This window comes from Convolutriloba macropyga, chromosome 5, assembly GCF_964194025.1.
Source record: "Convolutriloba macropyga chromosome 5, txConMacr16.3, whole genome shotgun sequence".
NCBI classification, from domain to species: domain Eukaryota; kingdom Metazoa; phylum Xenacoelomorpha; order Acoela; family Convolutidae; genus Convolutriloba; species Convolutriloba macropyga.
The window spans coordinates 35489840-35505728 of record NC_134472.1 but is presented as its reverse complement, the minus strand read 5'-3'; the positions used below and the strand labels follow the sequence as shown (position 1 = coordinate 35505728).

The 15889-nt window shown below is 35.7% G+C and overlaps 2 protein-coding genes across 3 annotated transcripts in view; both read right to left on the bottom strand.

Annotated features, from left to right (window-relative positions):
* Positions 1–15889, bottom strand: part of LOC142339355 (uncharacterized) — a 243356-nt gene that overhangs the window by 90272 nt on the left and 137195 nt on the right. The gene's annotated exons all lie outside the window — the stretch shown is intronic.
* LOC142339354 (ATP-dependent translocase ABCB1-like) overlaps positions 1–15889 on the bottom strand; it is a 105612-nt gene that overhangs the window by 81977 nt on the left and 7746 nt on the right. For both annotated transcript variants that reach the window (XM_075389350.1, XM_075389351.1), the window contains exons 3-6: positions 11428–11522; positions 11101–11234; positions 3670–3841; positions 3210–3334 (exon numbers count right to left, since the gene is read on the bottom strand). In XM_075389350.1, coding sequence (XP_075245465.1) covers positions 3210–3334; positions 3670–3841; positions 11101–11234; positions 11428–11522 — 526 coding nt within the window. The remainder of the gene's footprint in view (positions 1–3209; positions 3335–3669; positions 3842–11100; positions 11235–11427; positions 11523–15889) is intronic.

Sequence of the window (15889 nt, the reverse complement as noted above, 5' to 3'; positions counted from 1 at the left end):
TCGTTCCACTAAGAGCGAAAAATGACGTCACGCACGCACTTCAGTTGAAATTGCATGAACGAATGAACAAACATAGCCGACAGATTGCCGGAATAGCTGCGAAAGCATAGACCTGCGTGCCATTTAATAGAGATAGAAACAGATACAGATCGAAATTGAAAAAAAAAATCGACGCCGCTCAAAAAACAAGGTAAAAAAAACATTCATCGATAAATAAAGTTTGTTAAAATTCATCCCGCAGCAGCCTCTTATTAGGGACCTTTACTGCACAAATGAGTTTCTTTGACCTTAAACAAATTCAAATTAAACTTAAGTTTTAAAGTGCAAAAGTCATTTTATTGAGTGAGGTAAGTCACTTGTGATCAAAATCTATTCACGCAATTAACCTAAAAACTTTTGCTAAAGCGAGTGAGAAATGACGTCACGCGCGCAAATGCCGTTAGTGAGAGGAAGAAGTCATTCAGAAAATTTGACTTTTTCAGCTTTGCTGTGTGAACAAATGTAAAACAAAAAAAGAGCGTCAGACGACGAAACAAAAAAAACCAAGAGCACCGCAATATAGCTTCGCTCAGCTTACAGCCAAAAAATTCATCTTTTCATTGAAAGCTGATATGTTATATTTTGATTAAAAATCTGTATAAGTTTTTGCTGCCTCTGTTAACTGCTCTCAAATAACCATCATTTAGAGTAACACAGCCATTTGACCTTATCCCTTTGAAGTAAAGTAATTTTAAGTCAATTTCAAAGTGAGGAAGTCATTTTTGAGAGTGAGGTAAGTCAAGTGTGACCAAAAATTTGATCACGCGAATGAACCAAAAAATTCGTTCCACTAAGAGCGAAAAATGACGTCACGCACGCACTTCAGTTGAAATTGCATGAACGAATGAACAAAAAGCAGATTTGAAGTGGTTGTGACGTCATATGGTCGTGACAAAAATCGCGACGACGAAATACAAAAACATAGCCGGACAAGTCCTGAAGAACAATTCAAAGAATTTTCAATGACTAAACAGAAAACTAGACCTAGAACGGACTATGTTAGGAAAACCAATTAGGAAAACCATTTCTAAAACGAATTAGGAAAACCATTTCTAAAAAAATCAGATCAAAAAAATTTAAAAAAAAAACGAAAATCAATGCCGCATGTGAAAAAACCACTAGCGAGAAATGAAAATTTGGTTCAAACACTAAAAAACTAGAATGAACTATGCATGGATTGGAAAAACCATTTAGAATAAAATCCGATCCAAAAGAGTCGAAAAAACAGTAAAGGTCAAAGTGAATTTGCCGCATGTGAACAAAAAACCACTAAAGAGAAAGCGAATTTTTGTTCAAACACCGTTTTCTCACTCTACTTTAAAATTAGAGCGAAAAAAATCCACGTCGCAATACCACTCGCTTTTTCGCTCCATGTTTCGACGTGACTAAAATCACTAATCCAATTTGACTTCAAAAATCGTGAAAATGTGAACAGACCCTAAAAACATAGCCGGAAGAATTCCGGAAACGATTCGAAGTGGAAATCCACTTAAATGCTATCCAACTACTCATCAGACAAAACGTGCCTCCACTAAATTAGGATTACCTTGAAACAAAAACACAACAAAAATTTTTTTAAAAAATCAAACTATTAAAATATGATAAATCTGATCAATTTTTGTCATAAATTGAGACTCTGAAATAACTATCTCTACCAAAATTACTTCATCATCACAATTAGTACCTACTAAAACCACTTACGAGATTTTTTAAAAATACTTGAAGCCAAATCATGAATAAATAAGCTCTTACAAACAACTTTGACTAAAAAAACTGGAAAAAATTAATAAATTTTTAAATATTACAAAAGCACATAAATTCAAAGAAAAATTCTTTTCAGCCAATAGGGTATACAAACGCTCCCAAAACAATACGCAAGCATAATTGGCTAAGAAACTTGTCTGAACACCAGAAAAAAAAACAAAACCTGAAAAAAATTAAGAAAAACAGTTCCAATTTTTGCCATTTTTCGTCATATTTCTGAACAAAAAAATGTTTTATATCCACAAAAGGTTAACCACTTGTAAACCAAAAAATTTCTCAAGTATTAGGGGACACTTCAGTGCCCATTTAAGGCAGTAAAACGAAACAACAGACAAAAAACCGCAAAAATTAGTCCAAAAATCAGCAAAATACATGAAAAACCACCGAATTAGCATAAAATTCATATAAATTTCCAGCAACCTTTGAATCACTACCAAAACCAGCCTAAAATTTAAAAAAATTAATACCAAACCTCTTAACCAAAAGAATTGAAAAATATGCTTTAAAATGCCGCACGTGAACAAAAAATTTCGCTCGCATACAGAATTTTTTTTCATACCTCAATTTCTCGAGGTAGAAAACAGCGATATGAACAAAAAACCATTCTTTTTGCTCCACTCTTCATTTTGTTCAGCAACAAAATCACTCCAAATTTTTTCACGCGTTTCATTTCTCGCTTCAAAAAATTCACTCCAATAAAATTGATTAAAAAAAGGACTTCTCCAATACTCCTCTTCGAGTCGTAAAAAGACAGCGCCCCAATACAACTCATTTTGTTTGAATTGTAAAAAACCAAAAGAAGGCCCATAATAGCCCCAGCTATCGCTGTGCGGCTATTAAACATAACCGATTAACGTCGGGCAAATTGCTCTCAAACGACCGCCGAGCGGTTGGCTTCGTCAGTAGCTAAGCACGGTTTAGTGAGGCTAGCTTTAGCTTAATTGAAGGGGCGTAAGTGAGCGTAACGGGGGGGGGGGGGGGTGGGTGCACCGGGGACTGATGGGGTGGCAACAGTAGGGGGGGGGGGTCAATCTCTAAGAACCGCCCTTCGCACCATAAGTATAAGTCTCCAAAACAGATTCTGTGAATCGCATACTTGAAGACTAGTGAGCTGAAAGGCTCTAAGAGCACTTAATGACCACTGGGCGCTACCTGTTTATCCCATTTTTGAGGACGAAAAGTCAAATGCGTCAGAGGAAAAATTGGTCAAGCCAAAAATCGCATAAAAAAGGCCGACAGGACTAATATAATTGCTACAAACTTCGTTTGAGAGCAATTAAAAATGAATATTTGCCTCCATCGGTATATCTGAACAACCACAAAGACACGCTTTTATCCTGAAATCATGAAGGTATCTCAAGTATGGTCATAACAAAATGAACGGTTTTCTGGATGTTGATGTTAACCTGTTGATAGCTTTTGTTTGTCCTCCGAAAGAGACGACAGTTCGGATGGCTGAGAATGTTGACTCCGCAATAGCTCCAGCGTCTCCAGTCTCTTCCTGCTCGTCTGAAGTTGCTCCATCTGCAAGCTGAAATGATTACAATTGATAAATAATTAAACATACGTTAATCCAATAATGCTAACCAATATTTACAGTCGTCTATATGAAAATTGACAGTCGCCATGTCAATTAACAGCGACTTACACTTTGTTTTTCTCAAGACTTCCAGCCAAAGACACTTATAGCACGTTGGGTTTTGAATAGACTTTAGGAATTCGTAATTACAAATCATACTTTACCAGACAATATATATAACCACCCATTGCACAATATTACAGTCTCTCAAATTACAAAGAGTCTTCCGAAGCTAATTAAAATGACGCTACAATTTAGTCAGCCATTTCCTCGAAAATGAAACTTACCTTAGCCATTCCAACTCCACCGACCATGAGGAAAGGTATTAGAACACAGAGCACCCCAGCAAACTCCGGACTGTACATAAAGGCAATCACAAAACCAGCCACAAATGTAGCTAGATGCATGATGCAGATCGCAATTTTGTCTGACACTCCTATTCGAATCACTTCCATATTCCTACAAAACATGCATTGATGGCATATGCTTAGCATATTCAGCAGATTGTCGGAAAATAGCCGCCGTTGAAAATAAAAATTGATAATATAATTTTTTCATCGAAAAGTGTTCTTTTTTCTGCAGATTTATTAGTCTTCAATGTCTTCGAAAGTGTCTCGATTCTTAGCCACGAGTCGTCGCACCATTTTTCTTTAAATAATGCGATTAACAAATTTGAACAAAAAACTAACACAAGAGGTTAGAAAAACAAATACAATCAATTATGGAGGTTCAGTAAAAATACATAGCATACCTCTTTTAGTTTAATTGAAAGGCAAGTTCCAAAAATGACAATTTTGTTAAAATTGTCAACAGTGGGCGGGGGTAACGGTGGGAGGGGTTCTTTGGCTACACGGGCCCTTATGGCCTGAACGATGTACAGGGGTGGGGATTGGGCGGGGTTATTTGAAGTATGGGTTGTTGTGGGGGGGGGGGGGGACACCCTAATAACCACTCTTCACATCATACGTATGAGTCCAAAACAGTTTCTGTGATTCGCATACTTGGAGACTAGTGAGCTGAAAGGCTCTAAGAGAATTTGGATCTTTTCCGTTTGTGCCCCCCCCCCCCCCCCCCAGCTTAGTGGGTACATATTATTTGCAACCCCCAGACGCACGTGCATTTTTTTTACATAATGATTTACTATGTAATGACACGTGCTCTGTCACTGGGGGGAGCATAACGTACTGGGGGTGGGGGAAAAAACGGAAAAGATCCGAGAATTTAATGCCCGTTTTTGAGGACGAAAAGTCAAATGGGTCAGACGAAAAATGGGTCAAGCGAAAAATTGCATAAAAGAGACTAACAGGACTAATATAACTGCTACAGACTTCGTTTGAGGGCAATTAAAAATTTTCATAAAACAGCCAGAAAAATTGAATGAAAAGTAACACGAATATAAAATCCCAGGAGGTGCGCAAAAACCCTTATTCTACTAAATCAAAAATTTAAAAAATGAAAAACAGCCGAAAGCAGAAAATTGTTTACATTTTTTCCAAAAAAACTGTTTTCCAGTGCAAAAACAAGATATCAATGCATGAATTGTCAAAAATATGCTGACATACACACTGGATACCATAAAAGCTAGCTCAAAGAGTAGAAAACAAAAGTATTCAAGCTCTGATTTTGCAATTGAAACGCATTATAGGGCTCTCAAATAAATTGCATTCTCATTTCCAGAGGTTCATATACTGATGCAACGTCAATCAAAACATTTATACAAAAATAAGCAATATAAAAGCAAATGAACCAAATGAAAAAACGGCTAAACGGTTATCTATATGCACAATTCTCTCACAAACACTTTTCAATGTCGCGCACTGTCTTTACATGACAAACCAGTCATTAACTCAACGCAGCGCATGAAAACCAAACCATACAGACAACTAAGGCTCTAAGAGCACTTAATGACCACTGGGCGCTACCTGTTTATCCCATTTTTGAGGACGAAAAGTCAAATGCGTCAGAGGAAAAATTGGTCAAGCCAAAAATCGCATAAAAAAGGCCGACAGGACTAATATAATTGCTACAAACTTCGTTTGAGAGCAATTAAAAATGAATATTTGCCTCCATCGGTATATCTGAACAACCACAAAGACACGCTTTTATCCTGAAATCATGAAGGTATCTCAAGTATGGTCATAACAAAATGAACGGTTTTCTGGATGTTGATGTTAACCTGTTGATAGCTTTTGTTTGTCCTCCGAAAGAGACGACAGTTCGGATGGCTGAGAATGTTGACTCCGCAATAGCTCCAGCGTCTCCAGTCTCTTCCTGCTCGTCTGAAGTTGCTCCATCTGCAAGCTGAAATGATTACAATTGATAAATAATTAAACATACGTTAATCCAATAATGCTAACCAATATTTACAGTCGTCTATATGAAAATTGACAGTCGCCATGTCAATTAACAGCGACTTACACTTTGTTTTTCTCAAGACTTCCAGCCAAAGACACTTATAGCACGTTGGGTTTTGAATAGACTTTAGGAATTCGTAATTACAAATCATACTTTACCAGACAATATATATAACCACCCATTGCACAATATTACAGTCTCTCAAATTACAAAGAGTCTTCCGAAGCTAATTAAAATGACGCTACAATTTAGTCAGCCATTTCCTCGAAAATGAAACTTACCTTAGCCATTCCAACTCCACCGACCATGAGGAAAGGTATTAGAACACAGAGCACCCCAGCAAACTCCGGACTGTACAAAGGCAATCACAAAACCAGCCACAAATGTAGCTAGATGCATGATGCAGATCGCAATTTTGTCTGACACTCCTATTCGAATCACCTCCATATTCCTACAAAACATGCATTGATGGCATATGCTTAGCATATTCAGCAGATTGTCGGAAAATAGCCGCCGTTGAAAATAAAAATTGATAATATAATTTTTTCATCGAAAAGTGTTCTTTTTTCTGCAGATTTATTAGTCTTCAATGTCTTCGAAAGTGTCTCGATTCTTAGCCACGAGTCGTCGCACCATTTTTCTTTAAATAATGCGATTAACAAATTTGAACAAAAAACTAACACAAGAGGTTAGAAAAACAAATACAATCAATTATGGAGGTTCAGTAAAAATACATAGCATTCCTCTTTTAGTTTAATTGAAAGGCAAGTTCCAAAAATGACAATTTTGTTAAAATTGTCAACAGTGGGCGGGGGTAACGGTGGGAGGGGTTCTTTGGCTACACGGGCCCTTATGGCCTGAACGATGTACAGGGGTGGGGATTGGGCGGGGTTATTTGAAGTATGGGTTGTTGTGGGGGGGGGACACCCTAATAACCACTCTTCACATCATACGTATGAGTCCAAAACAGTTTCTGTGATTCGCATACTTGGAGACTAGTGAGCTGAAAGGCTCTAAGAGAATTTGGATCTTTTCCGTTTGTGCCCCCCCCCCCAGCTTAGTGGGTACATATTATTTGCAACCCCCAGACGCACGTGCAATTTTTTTACATAATGATTTACTATGTAATGACACGTGCTCTGTCACTGGGGGGAGCATAACGTACTGGGGGTGGGGGAACAAACGGAAAAGATCCGAGAATTTAATGCCCGTTTTTGAGGACGAAAAGTCAAATGGGTCAGACGAAAAATGGGTCAAGCGAAAAATTGCATAAAAGAGACTAACAGGACTAATATAACTGCTACAGACTTCGTTTGAGGGCAATTAAAAATTTTCATAAAACAGCCAGAAAAATTGAATGAAAAGTAACACGAATATAAAATCCCAGGAGGTGCGCAAAAACCCTTATTCTACTAAATCAAAAATTTAAAAAATGAAAAACAGCCGAAAGCAGAAAATTGTTTACATTTTTTCGAAAAAAACTGTTTTCCAGTGCAAAAACAAGATATCAATGCATGAATTGTCAAAAATATGCTGACATACACACTGGATACCATAAAAGCTAGCTCAAAGAGTAGAAAACAAAAGTATTCAAGCTCTGATTTTGCAATTGAAACGCATTATAGGGCTCTCAAATAAATTGCATTCTCATTTCCAGAGGTTCATATACTGATGCAACGTCAATCAAAACATTTATACAAAAATAAGCAATATAAAAGCAAATGAACCAAATGAAAAAACGGCTAAACGGTTATCTATATGCACAATTCTCTCACAAACACTTTTCAATGTCGCGCACTGTCTTTACATGACAAACCAGTCATTAACTCAACGCAGCGCATGAAAACCAAACCATACAGACAACTGAAACTATTCTTTTGTCTTGAAACATTTACTTTTTACCTCACCCGATTTGATGAAAATTTTTGGTAAAACTTACGGCCCTCTCATAAGGGTAAAAATTTTAGCACGCTAAAACAAGCTAAAATAAAAGCATCTACGACATCAATCAGAATCCATTCAAAAAACTAAACATAATTAAACTAAGTTGACTTTGACCGAAAAAAGTAACTGAAATCTTAACACGGTATCGTAATAAAATATCTTTAAAATATCATTAAAAATATTAAAACATCTTATACCGTATCGTAGTAAAATATCGTTTTAATAAAAAAGATATCTGGTAGCTTTAAGAAATGACCAAAATTCTTAGGGTGGACTGATAGGCTCAAAAAACTGAAGGGTCTGAAAACAGTCATGAAATAAGTAATGAGAATTTTTTAAAAACTTCTAATTCCGAAGTTAAATCTTGCTAACAAAAAGACACAATGAGAAAGCATAAGAAATATAATATGCTTAGATAATGAACTGAACTATATTAATAAAACTAAAAATCAGGTCTCAAGAAAACACGAAAGGTTACCTTTTGGCGTGACAGCAGACATAACAAAATTATTTAGAAACAGAAAAAACTAAATCAAACATAACCGACTAAAGTCAGGCGAATTGCTCTCAAACTACCGGCGAGCGGTTGGCATTGTCAGTAGCTAGCCGTACTTTAGTGAGGCTAGCTTTAGCTTAATCGAAGGGGCGTGACGTGAGGGTAATAGATGACATCACGCCACAAAACAGCAGCTGAAGTGCGGCGTCAGCAAAAAAGTTAGGGAGAGAGTGTGGGCGATAGATAAAACGTGAACGAAAAAGAAAGAAACCCCAAGCAACGGAGAGAGAGAGAAAGAAAGAAAGAGCTAGGAATATTTTCCATGATGAGATTCGACTCTTAACTTCCATTTTTCTAGCCTAGTTAGTAATTAAATCATACAGAAAAAAACTTTGTGCAAAATTCAGAAGACAAATTTCGACATTTTGCAGTGAAAAAAATGTGCAAAACCATTTTTTTTCTCTGGAGTTTTGTCATGTAACCCACTTGCAAGACTTAAAAATTTTCGTTGGCCAGTAATGATCGTTAAACTCAGAAAAGGACAAAAATATTCATATACTTTAACAATCGCAAAGTTTAACAAAATCTTGCTGAATTTCAGGATATTACTATCTTCAGAACCATTTCACTGTCTCAAGAGACTATCCAGTATATCTATTTCAAGCCAACTTGGAACATAACATTTTTTCGAAAACTTGAAAAACACTTAATAATTATCAAAAAAACTGCTAACACTTGAGTACTTAAAATACTGATAACCACTTCATTTCCTCTAGAAACTACTTCATTTCCTCTAGAAACTACGCAGCAGCTTATTATCAAACATCGGAGGAGGTTACTTGGCCTTTGAGGCTGAGAGAAACCAAAACTATGACAAAAAATTTAAAAACTTGAAAAATTACAAAATTTATTAAAAAAAATCGCTAGAAGTTGTGATATTAAAATGATGAAAACTAAACCATGCCTTTGAAAATTTTAAGGAGGTTTTCTGGCCCCTGAGTCTGGAAAATCTTCATAACTGAAAAAATGCAAGAACTCCTGGTGTTAAAATGTTGAAAACCATTCCATTACCAGTAGAAATGGTGCAGTTTTCCAGATGAGGTTTCTTGACACCTAGGCCTGAAAAAAATAAAAAAAAGTCAAAAAATTTTCAAAAAGCTTGAAAAAAATTATGAAAATAATTAAAATAAATTTGCGCGTTTTTGTTTGAATTACCAAAACACTTAGCTCCTAAAAAGGTTATAAAAACTAACTATGTCTTGCAAAAGTCCTTTATCAATTTTAACCAGCCTCAATGTTAGACTAGTCCAACAAAGAATTCGAAAAATGACAAAAAAAAAACACGAAAAATTGCAACATTTTGAGCTCAAAATCACCTAAAAATGACCTTTTAAACTTAAATTACGGCCTTCTCTGTAGCTTCACCACACTAAGCACTTGAAGGACTACTAAACAAGGCTAAGGTTCTCTAATGAAACTTAATGCCCGCTGGGCGCTACCTGTTTATCCCGTATTTAAGGACAAAAAGTCAAACGGGTCAGACGAAAAATCGGTCTAGCGAAAAATCACATTAAAAAAAGACCAACAGGGCCAATTTAATTGCTACAAACTTCGTATGAGAGCAATTAATAAAAAAAACTTAAAAATACTACAAGGGCAAAAAATTATATAACCAAAACCTAGATCCGAAAGAATTTCAATCAGAATTCCAACAAATTCTCAGTGCTGCATTATAATAAATGAAATTAATTGCAAACGAAAAAAATATAAGAAAAAGACTGATACCATTAATTTTTTTGACGAATCAAAAAAGCAGACAAAACATAGCTCAAAAACAAGCATTACTTCCAGACTTTCGAAAGTTAAAAATCGAATTCAAAAAAAGAATGAAAACTATATGAAAATTTCATTATTTAGCATTCGACACTGAGCAAAAATTTTATATAGCCATCCTACTGTCGAGATAAAAAAAATGCAAACAATTCAAAGATTATCGACATTAAAAAGATTGTACAAAAAAGTCAATGGTCACAGTGCAAAAAATTTTCTAGCAAATAAAAACAAAACTGAGAAAAATTGGGCAACTGCCAAAATCGGATTGGCATTGTACAGTTTTATAAAACAAAAAGGCCTCATGTTAAAAAAGAGGCAATATATGCATGAATTTTCTAAAGCAAGTAATCCTACTGTCCAGATAAAAAACGGAAACAGTTCAAAGATTCGCATCAATAAAAAGATTGTGCAAAAAATTGTCAATGGTCACGGTGCACAATAAGATTTTTTCTAGTAACTTAAAAAACAAACAAAACCTTGAAAAATTGGACCAGTGCCAAAATATGATTAGCATTGTACAGTTTTATTAAAAAATACCTCATGTTCAAGAAGTTGTCATGTACATTTTCGAAAAAAAAGTCCGCTCAAAGATCCAAATTAAAAAAACCAGCCAAAGATTAACTAAAAAAATTGAGAAACATGGCCCCTTTAGCACCTAAACTCATTATTAGGCTCTTTAAAACATTCCGCTATCAATAGCAGACTATTAAATATCAAAGGAAGTTCGATCCAAAATTATTTCCACAAAAAACCAGATTACAAGCAAGAAATTGAGCCAAATGGACGAAAAAACGGCTTAAAACTATTATCTATATGGACCATTCTCTCAAAAACCCTTTACCAAGTCGAAAAATCATTAACTGAACGCAGTAGTTTGTGCCGCCTTATCAAAAGGTAATTACTTGTAGCAAAATGGGGTATACATTGAAGTTGGTGACAATTTTGCTAGGTTGGACTCCTTCAGTGGATTGAACTATGCTACGAAAAAATAACTTGTAATGTAATTATATTTTTTGAGAAATGGGTAATTTTCTCGTTTTCTAGAACTTTAAAATGCCAAAACTGTAAGGCAATCTAAAGCGCGACTAACTCTGCTAAATTCGACACTAGCTTGCCCGTCTTCTGCTTGTCAAACCAACCAATGTCCTGCCTCAGCACAGCTCTGAAGCTGTCAATTCGCACTCGATAGAGAATGTTCTCTCCAAATATGGTCACTGTTGCTATCTAAACAACCAAGAATGAACTGAGGTTAAAAAGCCTGTGTTGAACTGAGAATCTTGGTGAAAAACTGAGCTGCATGCATGTATGCCGATTACCTTGATCGGTCGATTGATCAACTTGGATAGTCATTTCCTCTTTTTACGTTTTACAGTATCAATGAATCTCTTTACAGTTTGGCAGTTTTGATGAGAGATACCTGAATATAACCCACAACGAGAACAGCACAGCCCACATACGTGATCTCCAGGCACACATCAGTCATTTTGTCTTCAAATTGTGCAAAAGCGTCAGCTGAAAAACAAAAGCTGTTAGAAAAGAACGAATAGATTACAACTTGGCTGTACAGAAAGTACATTTACATTTGGTCGAAAAGTACAATGCATTTTCAGGAACAGAACGTCTGAGTTTAAATGAATGAATCAACTCCCTTGTCGGGTTCGGATGTTAATCTTGAAATCGCGAAGGCTAAATTGCATAAGACATAATATCTGTTTCCCCCGAGAGCCCCTCCTCTCCGACAGTACATGACAATTGTTTCTTAATATAATAATCCATAATATTAAATATTATTTGTTAAGAGCTAGCCCCATCTCTCATAGCCAGTGAAACCGTTGTCAATTCAGACACTTATTAATTTATTCACAAATATTGAAGACAACAATAAATTTGTTCACGAAGAAAATTAAATAGATACAGTGCATGCATTGATATCAAATATTCAGTCAAACAAAGAGGCATTACGTCTTTGATCAACTTGACAGATAAACATCTATTATAGTGGAATACAGCAGGCCATTTCTCAAATTTTAAAACAGTTTTAGTAATAAGCTGTACTTCACTTCAGGCACCATTAAGAACAAATATATTACATCTAAAGTAGTTGAGTAAAGCCGAATTGCATCACAACCACACAGACTCAAACTGAACAGAGTATACACAACAATAAAATGACGTGTAATGACATCATAAATGAAAGCATGTGTAAAACGAACGCAAAAGCACTGGCTTTGAAGCTATTTACGGCCCTTCTCTATGGTAAATAAAAAATTCAGCATAAAATAACAATCCATAATTGGTTAGTTCAGCTAACTTTGAGAACGCAGGCGAAAATAGTAGAATTCGTATCGGTGGCAAGACTGCATTTTCATAAAGTTTCTGAAACTTTTAATAATTTTTGCCAAGTAATATCACAATTTTACCGATCTATAGTGCAGCAGATATTACAAAAAAAAATCTGTAATCTTTCTTTTCCTATCAAAGAGCAACGGTGATAAATAACGTTTCAGAAAATGATCATTCAATGAATATAAGAGTAAAACCCAAACTTAGAGGAAAAGGAATAGATAGCCAGCCACCATACACCTTTAAAATGAAAAATCAGTCATTGGCAATACGGCATTTTCTAGCGAAACGGAATTTTCTTTTTAAAAAAAGGCAGGGGCAAGATATTCACTATGGCGCTTCAAATGACATGATCAGAGGTTATACAGCACTAGTAAGATTTAACCTTGGAAATAAACCACGTTCGGGACACTTTTCATTTCACATTTAGTATACTGCGACCAACTGAGTTCAATAATTTATATGTCAAAATTTCAAGGACGCAAAGTAGCTCGAAATGTGAAAAATGGTGAGGCAGAAAAAATTTTCAAAAAACAACCGCTAGAACAATTGCCGAACCACTAATTCGCGAAGCATCGAGACCAATAACATAGCCGGCACATTGCCGAAAAATAGTAGCCTTGACCCCCTTTGACGGACATCTGGATTGAAATGGAAAAAGAAGAGATAAAAAATGACAGATATTTTAGTAAGTCTTAAAAAGTTCCAATTTTCTAATTTGGTGGGCAGTTTCCGTTAAAATCTAATACTATACTTAATTCAACTTCTAAATTAAAGGCTATTAATATTATTACCAATGTCCTCTAACAATAGCTCTAGATTTTGATAACCAATGTAGTTTGCACTATGACTCAAAGACCGTTCTTTAATGGTTTAGCCTCGTTTGGTTTTCCTCCAATTACCTTGGCCATGGGTCTAGGAAATAAACCCCCACGGAAAAACCCCACTTAACTTTAGATAGGAAATAAACCCCCACGGAAATAAACCCCCACGGAAATAAACCCCCATTTTAAAATTGAATTTTGGTTCTGATAGTTTGTTCGGTTGTGATAGTTTTATATCAAATACCACGGGCCGCTGAGACATGGCCATGGCCCGCAAGGCATGGCCAAAGGCATTAAATGCGCAGTCCTTTAATAGTAAAGTGGGAATTTATTTCCGTGGGGGTTTATTTCCGTGGGGGTTTATTTCCGTGGGGGTTTATTTCCTATCTAAAAGGAAGTGGTTTTTTTTCCGTGGGGGTTTCTTTCCGCAACCGCTTGGCCATATTCGCTATATTGCGTAATTCATTGCGTGAATGGATTGAAACCTAATTCAGTACAAACAATGAGTAATTGTCACGCCCCTATTTGGTCCCTCATAGTTACGTGATGATATTCCTTAAAATATCCATAATTAAGTGCTTTATATTAATTAATACTCAGTTAATTCTCAAGGCCATATATAGCCAATATTTCCATCTAGGCCTGTAGCCCTTAATTTGTTTATGTTTATGAAAAACAACCGTAGAGTGACAGTTTTACTAGCAAACATATCAAGTGCCTAAAAGCCTCAATATTTACTTTTGAGTTTCTTGAAGATAAATTCACATAATTAGTAAATAACTTCATGAGAGATAATGTACTTGGTGAAGTAATTATTCTGATAAAGTAGGAGCTAATACGGAACTTGAATATGTACTTAACAAACATCAAGAGACGTACAAAAGCCGGAAATTTCCCAACTTGTATATCAGTAAATATTTGCGAAGGACCAATACAACTCGAGGCACAGTCCTGCGGAACTTACGATCACCAGAACACCGGAGAACCAGACTGACAATCAGTTTATTAACATCTTTGAAAACTTGATATAACTTACGAACTTCTTGCTAATAATTATCGATTAACTCTTTGCTGTAATAATTAAAGATTGAACTGGAAATTCTCTTGGAAAATTCTAAGTTTGACAGATTTTTGTTTGAGTAGAAATTGAGACTAACAAAACTCTAAAATACAAGGCAAACTAGTGGATATATCATGCATCCGAACCGCTCAGTCAAAAGGCTGTTACTAGCTAATTTCATTAAAAATATATCCGCTAAAAATCGCACTGTGAAACATCAAAATAAGCCCTTGAAAATGACGATAACTATTCCAAGTTATATCTCAAATTTACCTCAATAACACCGTAGATTCATTCTTCTAAAAATCAGTGCGTAACATGGTGACAGGAGTTATTAACTGTTTTCCAGTTTAACGAACCGAAACTCTGATTAATTCTTTGATAAATTCGACATTTTCCATCTTTCTTCCAACATTTTCCTCTTTTGCTTTTTCTTCATTACCTTAAGAGCATCCACTCATCCAGATCAGCTTCCAGGACCTCCTTTCCGAGCAAGACGATTATGCAGAAAGCAGTAACAAAGGAAAGAATAGGTGGAAACTGTGTTTGTGTCTTTGTGCACAAAATGCAACAATAATTCAAAAGTGCTTGAGTGGACAATAACTGGAACAAACTGAACAACCACAGCCGCCACAACAGACAAAAACAACACATGGTATTTGCAAACGAGGATATTGTGAGTAAATGAATTTGTAAAATTAATTTTGGTGCTTTATGTCAATTTATAAAGAACAAATTCTCCCCGCTATTAATAATTGCCGTGCTTCCCCCAATTTTGTTGAACATATTGAAGGAAATAACATCAACTACACACAAAACAGTAACAAAACGCAAGCTCAGATAGTAACCGCTTTCTCCTCTTCTCTTTATAAATCCATCGTTATTTATGTGCTAGATAAAGATGATAAACGTGTAGCAATTTATTGGACAGCAAAAAGTTTAAATCAGAAATCTCGCAAATTTTGCCTTATCCGTAACAAACTTCAATCAGACAGAAATATTAACCTTGACAACATCATTACTGATTATCAGATATCAGAATAAGCTAAATTACTGAAACCATAACTTAATTATTAACTAAAAGAGGGCAAAACAAAATTTAAACAGAATAAAACAATAATATTTAATTTCCCCACCCAGCTCCGGAGGTTAATATATCAAACAGTGACTTCGGTCATTATGCTGTTGCCTATCTGAGTGCAGCTTCCACAAGGCCTGTGCGTCGTGGTCCCCACGAATTTTCCTAGACTAAGGGGCACTCTTTAGAGGTGAGACTTCGGCGGCCCATACGGCTTCAACGATATAAGTCTGACGATTCGACCGGAGCTTTAGGAATAGGTTCATAACAAGCCCTTCTTTATTATTTTCTGAACGAATGGTTTCAGTAGTTTCTTTTCTGACATTCTTGTGCTATTTATTTAACTGTTTTCTTCTCTTAAAACCCCTTAATCTCTCCATTAAGTTAAGTGTGCTACTTAATACTTTAGAACGAAAATAAGACTGATTGAACGTTAAATATATAATCTAATCGGGTAAAAAGCAAAATGGCACACGCACAGATCAACATCACGCCTTTTTCCGGATCAGAAACGCACAATTTTAACGAGTTTGAACAACTAATAACAGGTGCAATCGGAGTTGCAGCAATCGCA